This window comes from Mustela nivalis (assembly GCF_964662115.1).
Source record: "Mustela nivalis genome assembly, chromosome: 5".
Lineage (NCBI taxonomy): Eukaryota > Metazoa > Chordata > Mammalia > Carnivora > Mustelidae > Mustela > Mustela nivalis.
This window is the reverse complement of record NC_139024.1, coordinates 22,599,310-22,622,018: the sequence shown is the minus strand read 5'-3', so window position 1 is coordinate 22,622,018 and position 22,709 is coordinate 22,599,310. Positions and strand designations below refer to the sequence as shown.

The following is a 22,709-nucleotide window of genomic DNA, read 5'->3' as shown; positions in this document are numbered from 1 at the left end:
CTACCTGGAACTCGGTCTGCCTCTGCTCACTCTCTCTGACAAAAAAAAAAAAAAAAAAAAAAGTTAAAAAAAAAAAAATAAAACCACATTGAGATACCACCTTACACTAGCTAGAATGGCTAAAATTAGCAAGATAGGAAACAGCATGTGTTGGAGAGGATGCAGAGAAAGGGGAACCCTCTTACACTGTTGGTGGGAATGCAAGTTGGTGCAGCCACTTTGGAGAACAATGTGGAGATTCCTCAAGGAATTAAAAATAGAGCTTCCCTAGAGCCCTGCAATTGCACTACTGGGTATTTACCCCAAAGATACAGATGTAGTGAAAAGAAGGGCCATCTGTACTCCAATGTTCATAGCAGCAATGAACACGGTCGCCAAACTGTGGAAAGAACCAAGATGTCCTTCAACAGACGAATGGATAAGGAAGATGTGGTCCATATACACTATGGAGTATTATGCCTCCATCAGAAAGGATGAACCCTGAAAACATGTGAGGGGCCCCTGGATGGCTCAGTTGGTTAAGTGTCTGACTCTTTGTTTCAGCTCAGGTTATGATCAAATGGCTCGTGGGATTAAGTCCCCAAATCACTTTGATTGGTGGGCTTAATCCAGTTACATTTATTATAATTACTGATATATTTGAACTTATTTCTACCATACTTCTTTTTCATTTTCTCCTTTTATTTCTGATTTCGTTTTTTTTCTGTGTTATTCCTATCAGTTTATTTCTTTTATGTTCAGTTTATAGTACATAATTAGTTTTTGATGTAGTGTTCAATGACTCATTAGTTAAGTATAACACCCAGTGCTCATTACAGCATGTGCCCTCCTCAATACCCATTGTTTCTTGGGGTCCATAGTCTCTCATGGTTCATCTCCCTCACTGATTTCTCCCCCTTTGGATTTCTCTCCCTTCCCCTATGGTCCTCCTTGCTATTGCTTATATTCCACATATGAGTAAAATCATATGATAATTGCCTTTCTCTGCTTGACTTACTTCACTTAACAAAATCCCCTCTAGTTCTATCCATCTTGATGCAAATGGTGGGTATTCATTGTTTCTGATGACTGAATAATATTCCATTGTGTAGATGTACCACATCTTTATCCATTCATTTGTTGAAGGGTATTTTGGCTCCTTTCACAGTTTGGCTATTGTGGACATTGATGCTAAGAATATTCGGGTGCACATGCCCCTTCTTTTCACTAAGTTTGTATCTTTGGGGTAAATACCTAGTGGTGTAATTGCTGGGTCATAAGGTAGCTCTATTCTTAACATTTTAAAAAAATCTCCATACTGTTTTCCAGAGTGGCTGTACCAACTTGCATTCCCACCAATAGCATAAGAGAGTTCCCTTTTCTCCACATCCTCATTAACATTTGTTGCTTCCTGTTTTGTTAATTTTTGCCATTCTAACTGGTATAAGGTGGTATCTCATTGTGGTTTTGATTTGTTTTTCCATGATGGCTAATGATGTTGAGCATTTTTTCATGTGTCTGTTGACCATTTGTATGTCTTCTTTGGAGAAGTATCTGTTCATGTCTTCTGCCCATTTTTTGACGTGATTATCTGTTTTTTGAGTGTTGAGTTTGAGGACTTCTTTATAGATCTTGGGTATCAGCCCTTTGACTGTAGTGTCATTTACAAATATCTTCTCCCATTCTGTAGGTTACCTCTTTGTTTTGTTGACTATTTCTTTTTTTTCTTTTTTTTCTTTTTTAAAGATTTTATTTATTTATTTGTCAGAGAGAGTGAGCACAGGCAGACAGAGAGGCAGGCAGAGGCAGAGGGAGAAGCAGGCTCCCTGCTGAGCAAGGAGCCTGATGTGGGACTCCATCCCAGGACGCTGGGATCATGACCTGAGCGGAAGGCAGCCGCTTAACCAACTGAGCCACCCAGGCGTCCCTCTTATTATTATTATTTTTTTAAGATTTTATTTTATTAGACAGAGAGAGACACAGTGAGAGAGGGAATACAAGCAGGGGGAATGAGCAAGTTAGAAGCAGACTTCCTGCTGAACAGGGAGCCAGATGCGGGGCTCGTTTTGAGGAACCTGGGATCAGGACCTGAGCTGAAGCAGACGCTTAATGACTGAGCCACCCAGGCACCCCTTGTTGACCATTTCTTTTGCTGTGCAGAAGCTTTTGATCTTGATGAAGTCCCAAAAGTTCATTTTTGCTTTTGTTTCCTTTGCCTTTGGAGACATGTCTTGAAAAAAGTTGCTGTCGCCGATTTGAAGAAGTTACTTCCTATGTTCTCCTCTAGGATTTTGATACATTCCTACCTCACGTTGAGGTCCCTTAACCATTTTGAGTTTATATTTGTGTGTGGTATAAGAGAATGGTCGAGTTTCATTCTTCTATACATAGCTGTCCGATTTTCCCAGCACCATTTATTGAAGAGACTGTCTTTTTTCCACTGTATATTTTTTTCCTGCTTTGTTGAAGATTATTTGACCACAGAGTTGAGGGTCCATTTCTAGAGTCTCTATTCCATTCCACTGGTCTCTCTGTTTGTTTTTGTGCCAATACCATGCTGTCTTGGTGATCATGGCTTTGTAGTATAACTTGACATCAGGCACTGTGATGCTTCCAGCTTTGTTTTTCTTTATCATCCTTCCATTGGCAATTTGGAGTCTTTTCTGGTTCCATACAAATTTTACGATTTTGTTGTTTCAGCTCTTCGAAAAAAGCCAACGATATTATAATAGGGATGGCATTGAAAATGTAAATTGCTCTGAGGATAGACATTTTAACAATGTTTATTTTTCCAGTCCATGAACATAAAATATTTTTCCATCTTTTGTGTCTTCCTCAATTTCTTTCATAAGTATTCTACATTTCTAGAGTATATTATATCCTTTTCCTCTTTAGTTAGATTTATTTCTAGGTATCTTATGGTTTTTGTTGCTATTGTGAATGGAACTGATTCCTTAATTTCTCTTTCTACAGTTACATTGTTAGCGTATAGAAAAACAACTTATTTCTGTGCATTGATTTTGTATCCTCCCACATTGCTGAATTGCTGTATGAGTTCTAGCAATTTGAGGGTGGGGTTTTTTGGGTTTTCCTCATAAAGTATCCAGTCATTTGCTAAGAGGGAGAGTTTGACATCTTCTTTGCCAGTTTGGATACCTTTTATTTCTTTCTGTTGTCTGATTGCTGAGACTAGGACTTCTAGTATTATATTGAACAATAGTGGTGAGAGTGGGAACCCATGTTGTGTTCCTGATCTTAAGGGAAAAGTGATGATGATATTCACTGTGAGCTTTTCATAGATTTTTTTATTATACTGAAGAATTTTCCCTCTATACTCTGAGAAGTTTTAATGAGGAACAGATGTTGTATTTTGTCAAACACTTTTTCTGCATCAGTTGAGAGGATCATATAGTTCTTGTCTTTATTTTATTAATGTACTCTACCACGTTGATTGATTTGAGAATGTTGAACCACCCTTGTATCCCAGGCATAAAACCCAGTTGGTTGTTGTGAATAATCCTTTTAATGTGCAGTTCATCCTATTGGCTTGGATCTTGTTGAATATTTTGGCATCCATGTTCATCAGGAATATTGGTCAGTAATTTGCCTTTTTATGGGGTCTTTGCCTGGTTTTGGGATCAGGGTAATGTTGGCCTCATAAAAGGAGTTTGGGAGTTTTCCTTCTGTTTCTATTTTTTGGAACGGCTGCAGTAGAATAGGTATTATTTCTTCTTTAAATGTTTGGTAGAATTCCCTTAGAAAGCCGTCTGGCCCTGGAATTTCATTTTTTTGGAGATTTTGATTACTGCTTCAATTTCATTATGAGTTACTGGTCTATTCTGATTGTCTATTTCTTCCTGTTTCAGTCTTGGGAGTTTATAAGTTTCCAGGAAGGCATCCATTTCTTCCAGGTTATTTAATTTGTTGGCATACAGTTGCTGGTAGTAATTTCTAGTAATTGTTTCTATTTCCTTGGTGTTAGTCATTATCTCTCCCCTTTCATTCATGATTATATTAATTTGGGTACTTTCACTTTTCTTTTGGATAAGTTGGCCAGTGGTTTATCAATCTTATAAATTCTTTCAAAGAAACAGCTTCTAGTTTTGTTGATCTCTTCTACTCTTTTTCTGGTTTCTATTTCATTGATCTCTGCCCTAATATTTATTATTTCTCCTGCTGCTTCATTTAGGTTTTATCTGCTATTCCTTATCCAGTTCCTAATATGTAGGGTTAACTTGTGCATTTGGGATTTTTCTAATTTTTTGAGAGGGGCTTGGATGGCTATGTATTTCCCCCTTAGGACTGCCTTTGCAGTATCCTATAGGTTTTGGATCAATGTGTTTTTGTTCTCATTGGTTTCCATGAATTGTTTTAAGTTCTTCTTTAATTTTCTGGTTCACCCATTCATTCTTTAGCAGGTTGCTCTTTAACTTCCAAGTGTTTGAATTCCTTCCAAATTTTTTTCTTGTGATTGAGTTCCAGTTTTAAGGCATTGTGGCCTAATATGCAGGGAATAATCTCAATCTTTTGGTATTGGCTGAGACCTGATTTGTGACCCAGTATGTGGTCTATTTTGGAGAAAGTTCCATGTTTGAGAAGAATGAGTATTCTGTTTGTTTAAAGTGGAATGTTCTGTATATATCTATGAAGTCCATCTGGTCCAATGAGTCATTCAAAGCTCTTGTTTGTTTGTTGGTCTTCTGTTTAGAATATCTGTCCAGTGTTGAGAGTGGAGTGTTAAAATCTCTTACTATTAATGTATTATTGTCAATCTGATTCTTTATTTTTGTTCGCAGCTGGCTTATGTAGTTAGCTGCTCCCCTTGGGAACATAGATAATTACAATTGTTAGATTTTCTTGTTGGATAGACCCTTTAAGAATGATATAATGTCCCTTTGGATCTGTTATTACAGTCTTTGGTTTAAATTTTAATTTTTCTGATATAAGGATTGCTACTCCAGCTTTCTTTTGAGGTCCATTGGCATGAAAAATGATTCTCCATCCCTTTACTTTCAGTCAGGTTCAAAATGAGTCTCTTGTAGACAACATATGAATGGGTCCTGTCTTTGTATCCAATCTGCCAGCCCGTGCCATTTCACGGGAGCATTTAGGCCATTCACTTTGGGGGTTACTACTGAAAGATATGTGTTTATTGCCATTCTATTGTCTGTAGAGTCCCTATTTCTATGGATTGTCTCTCTAAATTTCTGGTCCATATTACTCTTGGGGTGATATTACTCTTTCTTCTTTTATGAATCCCCCCTTAGTATTTCTTGTAGGGCTGACTTGGTGGTCACATATTCTTTCAGTTTCTGCCAGTCCTGGAAGCTCTTTATCTCTTCATCCATTCTGAATGACGGCCTTTCCAGATAAAGTATTCTTGGCTGTGTGTTCTTCTCATTTAGTGCCTTGAATATGTCTTGACAGCCATTCTGGCTTGCCAGGTCTCTCTGGACAGGTCTGACATTATTCTGATGTTCCTCCCTCTATATGTAATTGTTCCCCCTAATTGTCTTTAAGATGGCTTCCTTGGTTCTAAGATTTGGGAGTTTTACTATTATGTGCCAGGGTGTTGGTCTGTTCTCCTTGACCTTGGGGGATGTCCTCTCTTCCTCTAGGACATGAGAGGACATGTTCTCCAAATTAGGGAAGTTCTTAGTTTAAATATATCTTCTAGTCCTCTCTCTCTCTCTCTCTCCACCCCCTCAGGGATCCCAATAACTCTGACATTGGAACATTTCATTGTGTTGTTGATTTCTCTAAGTCTGTTCTCATGGATTTTAAGCTGTTTGTTCCCGGCCTCTTCCTGTTCCTTCTTTTCCATCAGTTTATCTTCTAGATCACTAATTCATTCTTCAGCCTCATTTACCTTAGCAGTTAGAGTATCTAGTTTAGATTGCATCTCATTCATAGCTTTTTTCAGTTTAGACTGATTAGCTCTCATTTCTACCTTTAGAGATTCTATGTTGCCATCAATGGCTTTCTTAAGCCTAGCTACTGTCTTCATAATTGTTACCATCAAGTCTATTTGAGACATCTTGCTTATATCCATATCCATTTGGTCTGTGGAGAGGCCATTATCTCTGGTTCTTTTCTTTGTTGGGAGTTCCTACTCCTAGTCATTCTGTTGAGTGGTGGTTGAGGGAATGTACAGAGTTGAAAATATCGACCACAATCCACACAAGGTGCACCCTCTTGATGACCATCCTCTGTCCCTGTAGAGATCCAGACATATAATCTTACATCACAGGCTGATTTTGTGGGTGTTCAGAGTAGCCTGGTACATATCTAGCTAAATTCAGGGGACTGGTTGAAACAGAGTACCCCACTCCACCATCTTGCCCTTTTCTTTTTCTGAATTCTATTGGATCTACAAGATCCATTTCTACCCTTTACCTCTACTTGTTTGAGATGGTCTAGGCCACATTTCTATTCTTCTAGTAGTCACTTGAAATTTTTAACATAGAATTTTCCTAGCAGAGTCTAAAGTTACTCAGTATTTTTCTTCTAAACATGCCTGCTTTAAGCCCATCAAAGCCCACTTTAACCACTCATTGAACACCCACAAATGCTGCTCAAGCTAATCTTACTATCTTTGTCTTAGAGTTTAGATTTTAGCATTTTTTTAAAAAAGATTTTATTTATTTATTTGACAGACAGAGATCACAAGTAGGCAGAGAGGCAGGCAGAGAGAGAGGAGGAAGCAGGCTCCCCGCTGAGCAGAGAGCCCAATGTGGGGCTCGATCCCAGGACCCTGGAATCATGACCTAAGCCGAAGGCAGAGGCTTAACCCACTGAGCCACCTAGGAGCCCCTAGATTTTACCACTTCAGGTTTTTTATTTATTTACAATCAGTAGTTAATCAAATATACTTATTTTTCTTTAAAGGCCATTGAAATAATTTTTGAAAATCTCTTTTCTGAGACTTTAAAAGAAGGCCCAGTGCCTGCCTGACACAGAATAGGTGCTCAGTAAATGGAATCCCCCCTACTCCACCTTCTAACCTACACAGATGTCTCTTTAATGCTAGATGTGACTGTTCAGCAGGCAGAGATTCCCCTGGGTTGGATCCATTTCATGGACAGTTGTCAAAGACTGACCTCTCCTTATGTTAACTTTGTGAGTACTGTACTTGACTGTGTAGGAAGCTAAACAGTACAGGATTAAATGTTCTCATTTCCGAGCTGTTAAGTGTTGAAACTGATCAGGAAATGAGGCAGAATGTCCATCCTTTGGGAGAAGAATCAGCCAGTCTATGTTGCTGCCACTCTTGGCTGCCAATTGGAATGCAGCTGTTAAGGCAGCTGCTTAACTCTTTGCCCAACTTGAAAGGACACTGCCAAGTGGCAAATATTTTTCATAACAGCATTTTACTTTTGCTAAGAACAACAGTGCATTTTATTGTGCTCCAGCAGGGTGCCAAACATGACAAATTTATTACTCAGCAGGCTCACAACCTAGACTGAGCATGAATGCTCATTTCTGTTTTTAATATTGATAAAAAGAGTAAGTAGTCCCCAAAGGAAGTCTCTACACAAAACATCTCTACTGCTTAATTATCTGTTGGAATGATAGCAGATTAACTTGTGAAAATGAAATAGCTCTGAAAGGAAAAATGAAAACCTAGAAATGTCCAAGGAAAAAAGGAAAGGTTAAATATTTTATTTTCTGAATTCTATTTTTAAATCTCTCTAATATAATCAAGAGTTATTTTACCCCACCAGTCCAGGACAGATGAGGGCAGCAGTAACACAAGAAACACATCATCCTCTGTATTCCCTGTAATTCATAGGTCCCATTCTGGGTCATGCAGTTAATCTATGTTGTTAATTAGAATATTGACACGAAGTACTTAGAAAACAACTACATTGCATTTGACAGGCTATGAACTGGGTGGAGTAGGGCTGAGGGGTTATGAACTATTTTATTTAATGGTAAAAGTAATAAGCCAAATACAAACATTCAAAATAAAGAACAAACAGTTAAATCCTTAAGTATGATTTTCTTCCAAACTCCAAAGTGCGTGGGTCATGATCTTGTTAGGCTGATTTTCATTCCTGTACACACCAACTGTTTGTTTCACTTGCAGTGATTCTAGAAGAAAGCCTTAACCAACATTAATAACATTTAGTGTGTAATTCCCACAAGACTTTATGAAGACTAGAGGGGTTGGACCAGAGGGATACATTCTCATTTTAATAAACCACCATCATCAAAGCTGGAGTGGAGTTGTTTCTGATGGTGAACTGGGCTGAACAAAGGAATAGTCAATGGAGGTTCTAATTTCTTTTTTCTCTACTGTTTACTAAATGGTCATCAAATAAATAACATCAAATAAATGATAACAGTCTAGTCAGCCTATTTCCTCAAATTGCAAAAGCATACATTCTCACAAAGTTGACATGATTTTTTAAAATTTTTTATTTTTTATAAACATATATTTTAAGACATGGTTTTTTGAAGAAAGATAGACAAGCTTTGCACTCTTGTTTTTCAGGGATATAGTAAAGTGGTAAATGCAAATCATGGATGAAATTTATAAGATCGCTTCCACAGAAAGGATCCAGCAGTTAGAAAATGAACTGGCTATGCAACTGACTGAACTAAAGTCTGAGATAGAAGAACAGGAGACTCATCCAGCTTACAGGTAAATAGTAGTAGTGAGAGGGCATGGTCTTCAGGGGTTTTGCCCCTACTTTCACTCCATAATCTCCATCAGCTTCCTCTTCTTTTTATACAGACAACTGGCATTATCTCAAGCACAGACTTTATGGCTGTCTGTGTTACCTGTATTCTAGAATTGCCAAGGCATTTAGAGGCAATGTCTTACCAAAGAAAATAGAAAAGTGCTCTTACATTTCACAAATACCATTGTCTTAAAGTTCCAGAAGCTATTATACAAATCATACTCATTGAAAAGAAATCTCATTTTACCCAGAAATGTTCTCATTGAATTTGACCTTGTTTTGGACCTCTTTGGATATTGTCCTAAGAAAGGCTTCCTGAAGTCTCTTTTATCTTTTAGAATAGAGTGATGGGAAATCTTTGGATCCTTGTATTTCTTTACACCCCCAAACTACTAAACACCACTAAACGCCACACCTAGAAGAATCTACCTATTACTCTGACAAATACGGAGCAACTTCTGCATGCCAGGTGTTGTGCTAGGTTCTGGAGTCCAAGGCAAATGTAAAGTGTCCACTTCTAATAATCACTTTAGCATTCTCATTCCCCTCTAGATTGAAAAAAATTATTGAGAACTGTAGGATAATGGTGCCTTGGTCATTTTTCTTTTTCTTTTTTTTCCTTTTCTGCATTTGTTCATCTGTTTGCTTTCATAAGCCCAAGTCTTTGTAGTGGTTAAGTGTCTCATAAATGTTTGCTGAATGAATAAATGAATGAATGTATGTTACATAAACAATACTTGATGAACACATAAGTGAATTTCTTTTTTGTGGGTTGACATACCCACCACCAATCTCATTCATGGACACTTCGAGATTAACTGAAATGAAAAACGTGATTTGAGTAAGAGAAGATTTTGGCAGCGAAGCCTAGGACACTGCCCAATCTTCCAGCATGCCAAAGAAATTTGAAGACAAGAGGGCAGGAAAGGGATGGCTTCCTCTGTTTCCCTGACTGCGCGTTCCCTTTCTTGTTGGTTACTGGTTCTTGACCTCCATGAGGCTGCAGTCAGGATGCAGGTACCCAGTACTCACAGGAACTATAGCTTTGATTTAGCAATGTTTTTATTCTTAAGGCCCTTCCAGAGCTTGCCTCACTTTTTTTTAAATCAAAGCCAAGATGTGAGGAGATAAGGGAGACATTATCTCCAACATCAGCTGGGAATTCAACACATTGGCTCAATGAGTTGCTTTGACTCATGTGTGGCTGAGGGACCTCCTGACTGATCTTTTCACAAGACCACAGCCCCCAGTGAGGGAATGGCTGACAAGTGTACAAATTAAGAGTCTCTTTTCATTTTTCCTTAAAACTTACCCATGGGGACTAATAAGGTCATACAAACATTATTAACCTAAACTCTGCTGCCTATAAACCCTTTCAAATCTCTAGGGGGCTTCTTACATGTGTTTCACAGCTACCTGCTGTGGCTTCCTTGTTACTGTTTGCAAAGTTTCATCTTAAGACAGTGATGTCTACACCAGAGGTGTTATCATGGTGTTTCCAAAGCTGCCAAGCCTTGGGGTGGGTCTTACCCCAAATGGGGAGAACTCCCTTCTTCCTGCTACAGGATTCTATGCCATTCCTGGGTCCCACGGCGGTACTGCTTGTGCCTTCTCATGTCAGAGCCCATTCTGCCAACAACCCTTTTGTGACTACTAGGCTCAGATAGTAGAATTTGGCTAAAATAATTTCCAAAGTATTTCATGCTTGATAAATTAGCAAGAACACAAAAATAAAAACATTCTGTTTAAATGACAAGATACTAGTTTTATATAGGGCTCAAGATAGATGTCTGATAAGCACTTGGTAGAGCTGAGGTTACTAGAGGAAGTATAGGTAAGGGAAAGAAGAATCACCATTTTGCCTTTTCCTGTATTCTGGAATTGAAACCAGACAGGTAAACCAAGCGTTGGGATAAAGAAGAGGACAATTGGCCCAGGGAAAAGGTTAGCAAACATGAGGTATACACAAGAGAGATTCAGACTGAGACAGAAGCATGTGGTCTTTACATACTCTCAATAATCCAGTATAATATGACATAGTTATGTAGCAAAGAGCAGTTGTGAAGAGTTACAGATTAATCAAGGCCTGTCTGTAATTTCATTTATGATGGTTTTTATAACTACAGCGTTTATTGCATAAATCTTTCTACAGCTCTGTTCGAATACCAAAGGACATTTCTTACTTCAGAAGAGAAAGGGAACTGGCTCTAAAGAGAACTTTACAGGTTAGTAGGAGAGTGTGATTGTAATACACAATTGCATTGTTAATACAGAAAGATGTTGGATTTTGCGAATGTTTCGCAAATAACCAGCTGATGTTATTGACAGTGTTATGAAAACGAAACAGCCCAATGCTACTAGATCAGAGCAGGCTACTACTTCTTTGGAGATACCCACTTTTTGTGATGTTTCAAAATTTTACAGTTTCTTGATTTGTGATATTAAGATTTGTTATACGGAAGCTGAAGTATAACAGTGTGCTGTGTTGTGTAAAAACTATCAGAAATTGTATGTCATGTGCTGTCATAAACAATGATAATCTTACTTCCTTATTTCTTTTTGTGGGCCTGCTCTGTTGTCCTGGGTTCAGGTGGCGGAGTCAAAGCCCCTTGTTGTTCAAGCAGATGTCATGCAGAGGGAGCTAGAGAGCTGCCTAAGAAGAGAGTACACTCCTGAAAATTTACCTTTGCTTCTGTTGCAGGTAAGTCCTGTAGCAATCTGAAAATTGAGATCTGGAAATTAATAGAAATGTATGAGGAAAATTGGCTTTCTGGTATATCCTCAGTCCGGGGTACGATTTTCTCTGCCTGTGTAGTTTGCAGAACTTGATTAGTATAAATTCTGTTCTTTCTTAGAGACCCAAATCATAGTTGAGTTCAGTTTAGTTATAGTCACTCTACAATTGACTATCAGTTACTCTCTGTGCTGGTATTATGAGGCAATACAATACTGAGAAAGTCTCAGTCCTAAAGAGCTCTTGGCTTAGCTAAGGAATATATTTATGGAAGTATCTTTCAGAAAATAACTCAAAATGTAGTAGAAAAGTTTTTCCTTTTTTTGAAAGATTATATTTATTTATTTATTTGAGAGAGAAAGAGAGACAACAAGAAGGAGAATGGAGGGAAGCAGAAGCAGACTCCTCGTTGAACAGAGAGTTCCTTAAACATGGGGCTTGATCTCAGGACCCCAGGATCATGGCCCAAGCTGAAGGCAGAGGCTTACCTGACTGAGCCACCCAGGGGCCCCAGAAAATGTTTACTGTAAGCATTATTTTTTTTTAAAGATTTTATTTATTTATTTGACAGAGAGAGATCACAAGTAGATGGAGAGGCAGGTAGAGAGAGAGAGAGAGAGAAGCAGGCTCCCTGCTGAGCAGAGAGCCCGATGCGGGACTCGATCCCAGGACCCTGAGATCATGACCTGAGCCAAAGGCAGCGGCCTAACCCACTGAGCCACCCAGGCGCCCCTACTGTAAGCATTATTATTGCAGTGTTATAATAAAAGTGAAAAAAAATCAGAAATGCCTACATAGCTAACACTAGGAGAAAGAGTTAAGAAAAACAGTATGATACTTAATAGAATATTGTTCTACCGTTGAATATTTTTGAGCACAAGAAATTACTGTTTTTATGTAACATTAGTGAACATAAGCCAGCATGTCTGTGTGTGTCATAATCATGGTCATATAATATGTAGAAAACTCACATGATGGACATGGATCAAAATGTCTGCGATCACTGTCTTTGGATGGCAGAACAATGACTTCCTCTTTTTACTTTGATATATTTTCTAAATTTCTTATAATAGGCATGTATCGTGATTTTTAAAATTCTTGGTTCTTTTGTGTTATGAGTTATATTCTCATTATGCATACAAATTAGTTCATTAGCAACTAGTTAGCAATGAATGAAGAAATAAATGAATCATAAAGAAATAAAAGATGTTGAGATTCTATTTGCAAGTTAAACTTTTGTCTTTATCTTCGTCCAAGATTCTCTTTTCCTATCATTCTGGCGCTCTTCATTCTTTTGTGTTTATTGGTGATTCTCAGGGGAGAGAGGGGGAGGGTGGAGATGGTGGACATTTGGCGAAGTCTGGAGACATTTTGGGTTGTCACAGTTTGAGAGTGGATTGTTGCTGGCATAGAGTAGGAAGAGGCCAGGGCTGCCAACATCCAGCTCTGCACAGGACAGTCTCCATCACAGAGAATTGTCCAGTGCCTCATGCCAATAATAGTGCTGAGTCTGAGATCTCTATGCAGATTTCTGGAGTCCTTTCTTGGCCTACCATCCCCCTTTCCAGTCCTCTGCTCTGCAAACTCCAGTTGTCTCAGCCTCCTAAGCTTCATTTAACTCAGAGAAATCATCGTGCTCTGCTCAGGATTCCCTTTCTTACTTCCCGGTTCAGAAACTGCCTTCTCCAGGCAGAAAACCAAGGTGCTTGTAGGGCTTCTTGCTGCACTGTGTTGTTGTCTTAGGTCAGAAAATAGTTGTCTTGTTTATTTTATCCTATTTTTTAGTTGTTTATACGGAAGGATGAGTCTGGTCCTACTTATTCCATCATGGCCATTAATATGTTTATTATTGGAAAGAAAACAACTAACATGGTTGGTTTATTTAACTATTTTAAAATCTGAATAAAATTTCTGGTCTTAAGATTAAAACCTATAACTTATCTATAATGTGCTTTGTGTTTTTTAGACTCATAACTTCAGTTTTGAAGAAATTTTGAGCTTAGCCTTAGATAATTATATAGGCTTTTATATCACTGTTAATTGATCACTAATTGATAAATGAAACTATAATCTGTTAAATTGGCAAAAGATCATATAGATTTAGAAACACATACTTGCTTTATTTAAAATTTAATGGTATCTTTTTATTTTTTAAATATATTTTTTAAAGATTTTATTTATTTATTTGACAGACAAAGATCACAAGTAGGCAGGGAGGCAGGCACAGAGAGAGAGGAGGAAACAGGCTCCCCATTGAGCAGAGAGCCTGATGCAGGGCTCAATCCCAGGACCCTGGGATCAGGACCTGAGCTGAAGGCAAAGGCTTTAACCCACTAAGCCACCCAGGTGCCCTAAAACTTAGGTGTCTTGAGCCAGGTTTCTTAATTTTATGATCTTCATGTAGAGAAATCTATCTTTCTGAAAAAAAAGAGACTAATTTTCCCATTGTTAGTATTCTTAAGTCTTAATTCAGTCTTTCTACTATACTTGCGTTCTAAGTGTTAATTTTTATTGTTTTTTTTTCTGTTAAAGTATTATACAGAGAGAATTATCCAGTTGGCCCAGAGTAAATATTTGCACATGCTTAGATGGAAGAGGTTTTGCCAGCACAGTAAGATTATGGAGCAACTTTATCCCCTTTACAAGGTAGGAAGCCTGGGAACAGAGCCTTTGGGCTCTCTTTTATAATGAAACAAAGTGGTCTGCAAGCCTGTCAATATATATTATTAAGTATAGTAGTCATACCTGTACATTAGATCTCTGGACTTATTCATCCTACATAACTGCAAATTTGTATCCTTTTGACCAATAGTTCCCCACCCTGTAGCCCTGGTAACCAATGTTTTAGTCTCTGCTTCTGTGAGTTTAACATTGTTTTAATGTGTCATGTGATCATAGAGTATTTTTCTTCCTCTGTCTGGCTTGTTTCTGTCTAGCATAATGTCCTCCAGGTCCATTCTTAATGTCACAAGTGTTAGGATTTCCTTCTTTCTTGTAACTGAATGATATTCAATTTTAGATATATATATATAATATTATATAAATTAATATAAATAATATAAATAAATATATAAAATATATTAAGAAGATGTGATATGTTATATATATCATAGCTTCTTAATCCATTCATCCATAAACAGGCTCTTAGGTTGTTTTCATAGCTTGGCTAGTGGGAATAATGTTGCAGTGGACATGGGAATACAGATAATCTCTTTGAGATACTGATTTTGTTTTATTCAGATATGTACCCAGAATTGGGATTTGTAGACTATACGGTATTCCCATTTCTAATTTTTTGAGGATAATGGCTGTACCAGTTGACATTATGACAACAATGTATCTTGTCCTTGTTTTTAAGTCCCGGCTAGAGATGGGAAAGGAACTAATGGATGCACCTATTTGCTTTTCTGCCTGTGGCAGAAGATAATGACACCTATTTTTAAGGATGAGATTTGAAGGAAACTTTGTATGATAGAAAATGGATTTCTATTTATTTATTTATTTATTTGTCAGAGAGAGAGGAGTGAGAGCGAGCACAGGCAGGCAGAGTGGCAGGCAGAGGCAGAGGGGAAGCAGGCTCCCTGCCACGCAAGGAGCCCGATGTGGGACTCTATCCCAGGATGCCGGGATCATGACCCGAGCCGAAGGCAGCTGCTTAACCAACTGAGCGACCCAGGTGTCCCAGAAAACGGATTTCTTCATGCATTTGGCTTCCTCTGCTAAAAAGCCAAAGAGTGAAGAAGCCACCTTCAGTTACCAAACATCTGAATGCACTGACTCTTTGCTGAAGTCTCTTTCCTAAGAATGTGACTGCTGCCATTGTCAGTCAAGTTCAGAATGTGAAAGAACTTTGATAATCCAGGAGCCTCTTATTTGGCCCCCAAACAGCATTAGTCTGTGCTTGGAAGCAAATGACACAAGAGAATGAGGCTTGCAAATAACCATGTTCTGTCTCTGCCTTACTCTTATATAGAAACAAGTTGCCTACATTATGCAGGAGTACAATGATGCCGTCCAGAGAGCTGAAAGATTGTCTGTTGCACGGGAAAACTTCCTTATGGGAAAAAGCAATCCTTCTAACTTAGTGACACAGGAAGACCTGACTATTTACACAAAGTGGTTTGTGTGTCACCTACACTCACTCACAACCATTCACCACTTCCTACAGGTGTGTGAAACATAGCTATGTGATGGTGTGGTGCCCTCCCAATGATGGTCAGTATTGTTTTGTCACACCTGTCACCTACTTTTGGATTGTCACTGTTTCTGTGTTGTACTTACCATACAATGACAGGAAAATAATGAGCCACTAGTTTTTTTTCTTTGAGATCTTTGAAAACTTTTTCTTTTGAAACCTTGCTCTAATGAAACCACCCCATTAATTTAGTTTTTGCAAAGATATCTCTGTTGCATTATTTCATATTCACTCTGCAAGTTCTTGTTTTCATCATCTTGTTCAGAATTTATGATGTCCAATTTAGATCCACTTTTTTATTCAGCAATATCTAATGAGGGTCTAGCATATGCCAGGTACGTGTCCAGGGCCATGAAACAAAAATACAGTCTTTTGCTGAAGAGTAACTGGGTCCCAGGCCTGTAGGAAAATGGGCAACCAAATAGTCAACCGAAACATGATGTGGTAAGAAAGAATACAATTCATATAAGCACAGAGCAAAGAGAGTCACAGAGGAGAGGCCCTAACCTAGGCCAGAGGCATCAGAAATGTGTGATGTGATCCTGTTTTCATTTCAGAAAGATTATTATTTTATATATTTTATAATAATATAGCATATTAATGTATTATTATAAATATATAATATATAAATTAATATATAGAGATATGTAATATATAAATAATATATAAATATATGAATAATGTAAAAGATATTTTATAATAATAATAATGTGATTATTATTATTATTATTTTGCCACCTAAATCTTTTTTTTTTTAAAGATTTTATTTATTTATTTGACAGAGAGAGAGAGAGAGATCACAAATAGACAGAGAGGCAGGCTGAGAGAGAGGGGGAAGCAGGCTCCCCGTTGAGCAGAGAGCCCGATGCGAGACTCAATCCCAGGACCCTGAGACCATGACCTGAGCCGAAGTTAGAGGCTTTAACCCACTGAGCCACCCAGGCCCCCCACCTAAATCTTTTCCTACTCTTCTACGGCTTATCTCAGTGATACCACTGTCCACAGAGTTACCCAAACCAGAAACCTGGCCATCATCCTAACTTCAGCCCTTCCCCAGCCAGTCACTAAAGAGTCTACCTCTGAATTCTCTCTCCCTAGTCACGTGATATAATAACACTCTCCTCATAAGTCTCCATTCCCCACTAAACTTTAAACTCTCTGAGATTGGTCCACAACTTAATTCTTCTTGGTGTCCCTAGCACTTCACACAAGTGTCTTGTCCATTATGGATGCTTGATCAATGTAGACCCAGTTAGAGGTTAAGGTTGCTTAACACTGGTGACTGCAACAGGTCCCTCAGATCCAGATTTAGCATCCCATGTTTGAACAGGTTTCTAAGGCCCAACTATCAGATTACTTACTAAGTCTCCTCTGTCAAAGACTGCTCCTGAACCTGAGTCTGGAAGCTCTTGTGAGAGTTGAGTTGACATTTGGCCTCTTGGTGGTGCTTTTCTCTAGTCTCTCCAGTATTTGCCCATCTCCAAAGTGCTGAGTGTAGCTGTTAATGAAGATTCAGAGGCTGGTCAGGAGGATGAAAAGGTCTGTGTCGATGACATCAACCCTAACAACCAGGGTTCTGTATCTCCAGGCCCTGTGGATACCAGCATTTCAGGTAAGAAATTAGTCTTCTTTCCCCCAAGGTAATGAGAAGGAAGATTGTCGCTTTGCACATGTGTTATTTTGTCACATGATCTTGCTTGAAATTTTTCTATATAGCAAGAAGTTATATCTTCTTAATAAACAAGTTTTTAGTATTTTCTGATGAAAAAACACGTACTTTTCTTAGCCATTATTATCTCTATCTTTATAACTGGCAAATAAAGAGAGAAGAAAAGAGGCAGTGAAATTGAAGTTGGGAGTTCTGGATTCTAGACGTGTTTCTGTCACGGCCTCCCTGTGGGCCTGCATATTTAGGTCGTTTCATCTCATTGGGCTTCAATATATTCATCTCCAAAATAAACATTTCAGATTAAATTATATCTAATACCTCTTTCTGTTTGAATATGATATATTTTAAAAGTAATTTCCTTATCTGAATCAATTTAATGGTCTTCCTGCCCTTATCCTGTGTTAGAGAAGACTAAGAAACCTAATTAGGTTTCTACTCTGAGTGACATATTTGCTTGGGATATGTACAGTGACACAGGAGCACCAGGAGAGACAGCCAACTTAGTTGTAGGGAGTTAGAGAAGACATCTCAAAGGAAGGGAGTCCAAACTGGGTCCTTAGAAATGAACAGAAGTGAGCCAGGCAAAAGGAAATAAATAAAGGCTCTCACCTTCTTCCAATTTGTTGTTTAATTTATAAATCGTGCTCTTAGTTTGCCACAAAGGACTATGGGTAGTTCTCCTCCCACTAAGTCATTCCCCAAAGGGTCTGTTGGGTTTCTCCTATACGCCCTGTGAAGGTGAGTGGTCTTCGCTCCCTCCCCCAGAAAGCCAGCATCAAGAGTTTATCAGATAGGTGTGGCCCAGTGTGGTGCAGTGTCTAAATTATAGCAGAGAAGTTTGGACAAAGCAGAATGGCCCTTCCTGTCAGCTGAGGAGAACTTGCCTCCATTTATCTCAAAGGACACTCCATTTTCTCTCCCCAGCTAGTGTTTATTGCTCTTCATGCTCTTGATTTTGGATTTTTTTTTTTAGGGCTGACAAGAACAGAAACTGCTTTTTTCCTGCCCCAACACACAACTGAAAGAGAAGAACTGAAACCTGAGCTGGGGCTCCTGCTCTCCCATTTCAGTATCTCCTACGACGTGGAGGAGCTGAGGGATACTGCTCAGGAGATGGAGCTTTTTAACTTGGTACTTGATGGACTCTTTCTTAATAAAGATAGGTGTTCATGAAAGAAAACACTACTATTTGCCACAAAGTTGGATATCTCTTCTGCCACAATTGTTTCTAGAGTGAGAAAATATAATAATAATAATAATGAGTGAGATTTAGATTGGCAGTTGAAGTTCTCCTCTGTTAAGAGTGCTGGGACCCTTGAGTATACAACCCAGAGGGATTGCAGGATCGATTTTTCTGCAGAATTTAAAGAAAAAAGTAGGTTAGAGTCCATAGTGGATGATATAAATGTAGCCAGTATTTGGCAGATTTGCATAACGGAGTTACCTAAAGTCTCCAGCCCTTTGATTCTCACAGTATGTTGTAATAGCTCTCCTTTGGCAAAATGCCTTATATATTCAATAGAGTTTATATTGCATAGTGATTTTTAAAGTTGTGCAGTCTGCTCTGCTATAACACAGTGTTGTACTTCCTTTAAAAAAGCCTCATATTAACAAAAGCCATGTTAGAACTTATTTCAAAGACAAAAATAGGATTATGTATACACAGTTTCAAGTTTATAATATAAAGTTTTCAGCTGAAGCATCCACTATCCAGATATTTATCTAGCTCTGGGTGTGTAATATTTGCAAGTATATATATTTGCTAGGTAAAAATAGTAAACTAATTGATCCAAAGAGGCAAAATCAGATCTGAATTTTGTTTTTGAATGTCCTTTGTGTAAGAAGGAGCCACTATCTTCTCTATCACCACTTGCCTTGATATTCAGGTTTTACTTCCATGTGTGCTTTCTCTGCATGATTTTACTAGGACTATTTCTGTATGTAACACAGGCTCTTTACACTTCCTGAAACTGGTGGTATCAGATGTTCTTCAGTTTTTTTGAAGGTGATGATGTTTTAGCTCTTGCTTTTCTTTTCATTATCACCAGCAACACTATCTACAGAAGAGCACTTCTTCTTCTTCTTCTTTTTTTAAAGATTTTATTTATTTATTTACTTAAGAGAGCAAGCATGTGTGAGCAGGAGGGAGAGGGAGAGAGAATCTGAAACAGACTCTGAGATGAGTGCAGAGCCCAACAGGGGCTCTGTCTCACGACCATGAGATCATGAAACCAAGGCACTAGCTGCAGGCACTAGCCACCAGGCATCTCTAGAGCAGGGCGCTTCTATGGGAGTATTCTTACCCTCAGTATCAGCAAGTATTATGATAGATGAAAGCTGGAATTGCAATAAGGTGCTGTTTTAAAAGACTCAAAATAAATACAAATAAATTATAACACAGTAGACTCTCATCAATGATAACAAAACAACATGAGGCTGTTGATCACACTGTCCCCAAAGAATAGATTATTTCCTATATTTCCAAATAATAGATTATTATACAGTGATAGTGTCCAGTTCTGATTTTCTTATAACAGTATTATGTGTAATGCCTGTGTTCACAGAATGATCACATTACAACATTTTTTAAAAGATTTTATTTATTTATTTGACAGAGATCACAAGTAGACAGAGAAGCAGGCAGAGAGAGAGGAGGAAGCAGGCTCCCCGCTGAGCAGAGAGCCCGATGCGGGGCTCCATCCCAGGACCCTGGGATCATGACCTGGGCTGAAGGCAGAGGCTTTAACCCACTGAGCCACCCAGGGGCCCCTACAACATTTTTTTCATGTGTAGGAAGAGTTCTTCTATTTGAATACTGTTTATTCTGGTTCTCTAATTCCTTAGAGCAGGATAAGCAAACTATCTGCTTCTTATTTTTAAATAAAGTTTTATTAGAATTCATCCATAGCCATTCATTTACATATTATGTTTGACTGCTTTCACACCATAACTGCAGAGCTGAGTAGTTCAACAGAGACCTATGTATTATCTACAAAGGCTAAAATAGTTACTATGTGGCCCTTTAAGAAGAACTTTGCCACCCTAGCCCTAGACTAGTACTGTCTCCTTGAACTTCCTGCGCTGATGGACAGGATCTGAATCTGCATGGTTCAATATGTTACTCATGCAGCTATTGAGCACTTAAAACGTGGGTAGTGTAACTGAAGAACTAAATTTTAAATTGTATTTAATTTTGATGATTCACATTTGAATGTTAAACAGCCACATGTAGCTAGGGGCAACAGTATTGGATAGCACAGCCCACAAGGTACCAGCGTTAAGTGGAAGAATCTTTAGCTCTGTAACTCATTAAACTCATTCTCTCATTCCAGAAACCTTTGTTAAGGCCCCAGTATGTGCCAGCACTGTGGTAGGATCTATGTGTTTGTGCGTGTAATAAAATACACATAAGATTGACCATTTTAACCTTTCATAAGTGCACAGTTCAGTGGCATTAATTACAAACACATTGTTGTGCAAACATCCCCATGTGGTTGGTTCTTGAGATTCATAGTCTGTGCCCTCAGGAAGTTCACCAGGTGGTGAGGAAATCATGAGGTAGTGCAGCCAGTGCAATGAGGAAGGTACTACCACAGGCTCAGTAAGCTGGGGCTCCCTCTGGAGACAGGAGGAAGAAGTGTTCTACATTTTGGCAGGAGGAATTTATGTCACAGAAAGCACTAGTAGTCTCAGTCTGAAAATGAGAGGTGTAGGAATTGACCGAGATACCTTAAAGTGTTTTAATAGGTCCCAGCATCTGGAAACTTCTCTCTAGCAACATCTTGATCAGGTTTCTGGAACGAGAATTTATCTAACCTATAGATTTTCTAGTTTACCAGGTGGCCAGAAAAAGTGAATGTATTTCTTTTTTTTTTTTTTTTAAGATTTTATTTATTTATTTGACAGAGAGAGATCACAAGTAGGCAGAGAGGCAGGCAGAGAGAGAGAGGAGGAAGCAGGCTCCCCGCTGAGCAAGAGAGCCCGATGCGGGACTCAATCCCAGGACCCTGAGATCATGACCTGAGCCGAAGGCAGCGGCTTAACCCACTGAGCCACCCAGGCGCCCCAAAGTGAATGTATTTCTAAAGGTGGACAGATTCACTTCCCATTTAGGGTCCATCTCAAAAATATATATAAATAAATATATTACATAATTTCCAATCTTTGTTTTTTTTAAATTTCACTTTTTTCCCAATGTTCCAAGATTCATTGTTTATGCACCATATCCAGTGATCCATGCAATATGTGCCCTCCTTAATATCCACCACCAGGCTCATCTGACCCCCCAAAGTCCCCCCTTCAGAACTCTCAGTTTGTTTCTCAGCACCCACAGCCTCTCATGGTTCATCTCTCCCTCTGATTCCCCCCAACTCTTTTTGGAGCAGATATTCGGAACAAGTAGTACATATATACATAATTACGGCAATGAGTTAACTGAATACGTGTGCCTCACAGATACAGATATTCAACATCTGTTACTGCCATAGTCATGTTTTATGAATTAGTTTACCTCCCAAGACTGTCCCAAAGGCAACCAATAGCTGTTTTTTTTTAAAGATTTAAGTTATTTATTTGACAGAGACACAACAAGAGAGGGAGCACAAGCAGGGAGAGTGGGGGAAGGAGAAGCAGGCTTCCCACTGAGCAGGGAGCCCGATGCGGGGCTCGATCCCAGAACCCTGAGATCATGACCCAAGCTGAAGGCAGACGCTTAACGACTGAGCCACCCGGGCATCCCTCAAGAGCTGGTTTTGAAATTGTCTACAATCTGAGACTTTTTCTGGGTTCCACTTCTCTCTTCTTAATCCTACTTAGGTTTCCAAAAAATTCCGAAGCATCTTCATGGAGCAGCAGAGAATGCAAACATTTCCAGATTATGATGCTGAGATAGCTAAAGTGGAGAATTTGGGTTTGGCAGGTCCTGGTATGGCCTTGAAAAAGAGAGCTAACTGGACTTCCTTTATAAAGGTAAGGAGACTTGTGGTGACATTCACCTGTCACAAAGTATCCTCCAAGCAGGCCAGGCAACCTGGCAGCACCAGGTCTGTCACATTCCTACTGTCTCCTCTCCTCAATGCCCTAAGAAAACTGTCCCATGGCACAAATGGTAGGTGCTTAGCCCTGTACACCAGGTTCCCCCAGCTTCTTCCTGCTGTGTGTCTATGTTGAAGTTAGCTGCGTTGACCTGCCTTCTCTGGAAAGCCCCCATACTGTCTATTGGCTCCATTCTTCTTATTAGCGAACTTGGCTGCTTGGCTAAAACCAAGAATAACACTCAAAGGTATAATGGAGTTGTATAAATCCAGCTTTTGAACCAAAACCTATTCACTGAGTATATACTGTATGTCAGGAATGACCCTTGGTTCCGGAGATACACAAATCACAAACAATACACAAGTAAGCAGATTAAACAAGGTGATTTGGGGTAATGGTAAGCACAGTTGA

The 22,709-nt window shown here is 38.9% G+C and overlaps 1 protein-coding gene across 7 annotated transcripts in view; it reads left to right on the top strand.

Moving 5' to 3' along the window:
- The window catches only part of LOC309865547 (uncharacterized protein), a 203,623-nt gene that overhangs the window by 22,711 nt on the left and 158,203 nt on the right, over positions 1-22,709 (top strand). For 6 of the 7 annotated variants that reach the window (XR_014312154.1, XR_014312155.1, XM_082731992.1 and 3 more), the window contains 8 exons: positions 8,477-8,626; positions 10,819-10,891; positions 11,257-11,367; positions 13,933-14,046; positions 15,374-15,568; positions 17,054-17,207; positions 18,238-18,395; positions 22,080-22,232. Coding sequence is in view for 5 of the 7 variants with exons in the window: in XM_082731992.1 (XP_082588118.1) it covers positions 8,496-8,626; positions 10,819-10,891; positions 11,257-11,367; positions 13,933-14,046; positions 15,374-15,568; positions 17,054-17,207; positions 18,238-18,395; positions 22,080-22,232 (1,089 nt within the window). In the remaining 2 variants the exon portion in view is untranslated. Of the gene's footprint in view, positions 1-7,009; positions 7,099-8,476; positions 8,627-10,818; positions 10,892-11,256; positions 11,368-13,932; positions 14,047-15,373; positions 15,569-17,053; positions 17,208-18,237; positions 18,396-22,079; positions 22,233-22,709 lie in introns of those variants that run through there. The other variant, XM_082731993.1, reaches the window with a different exon arrangement.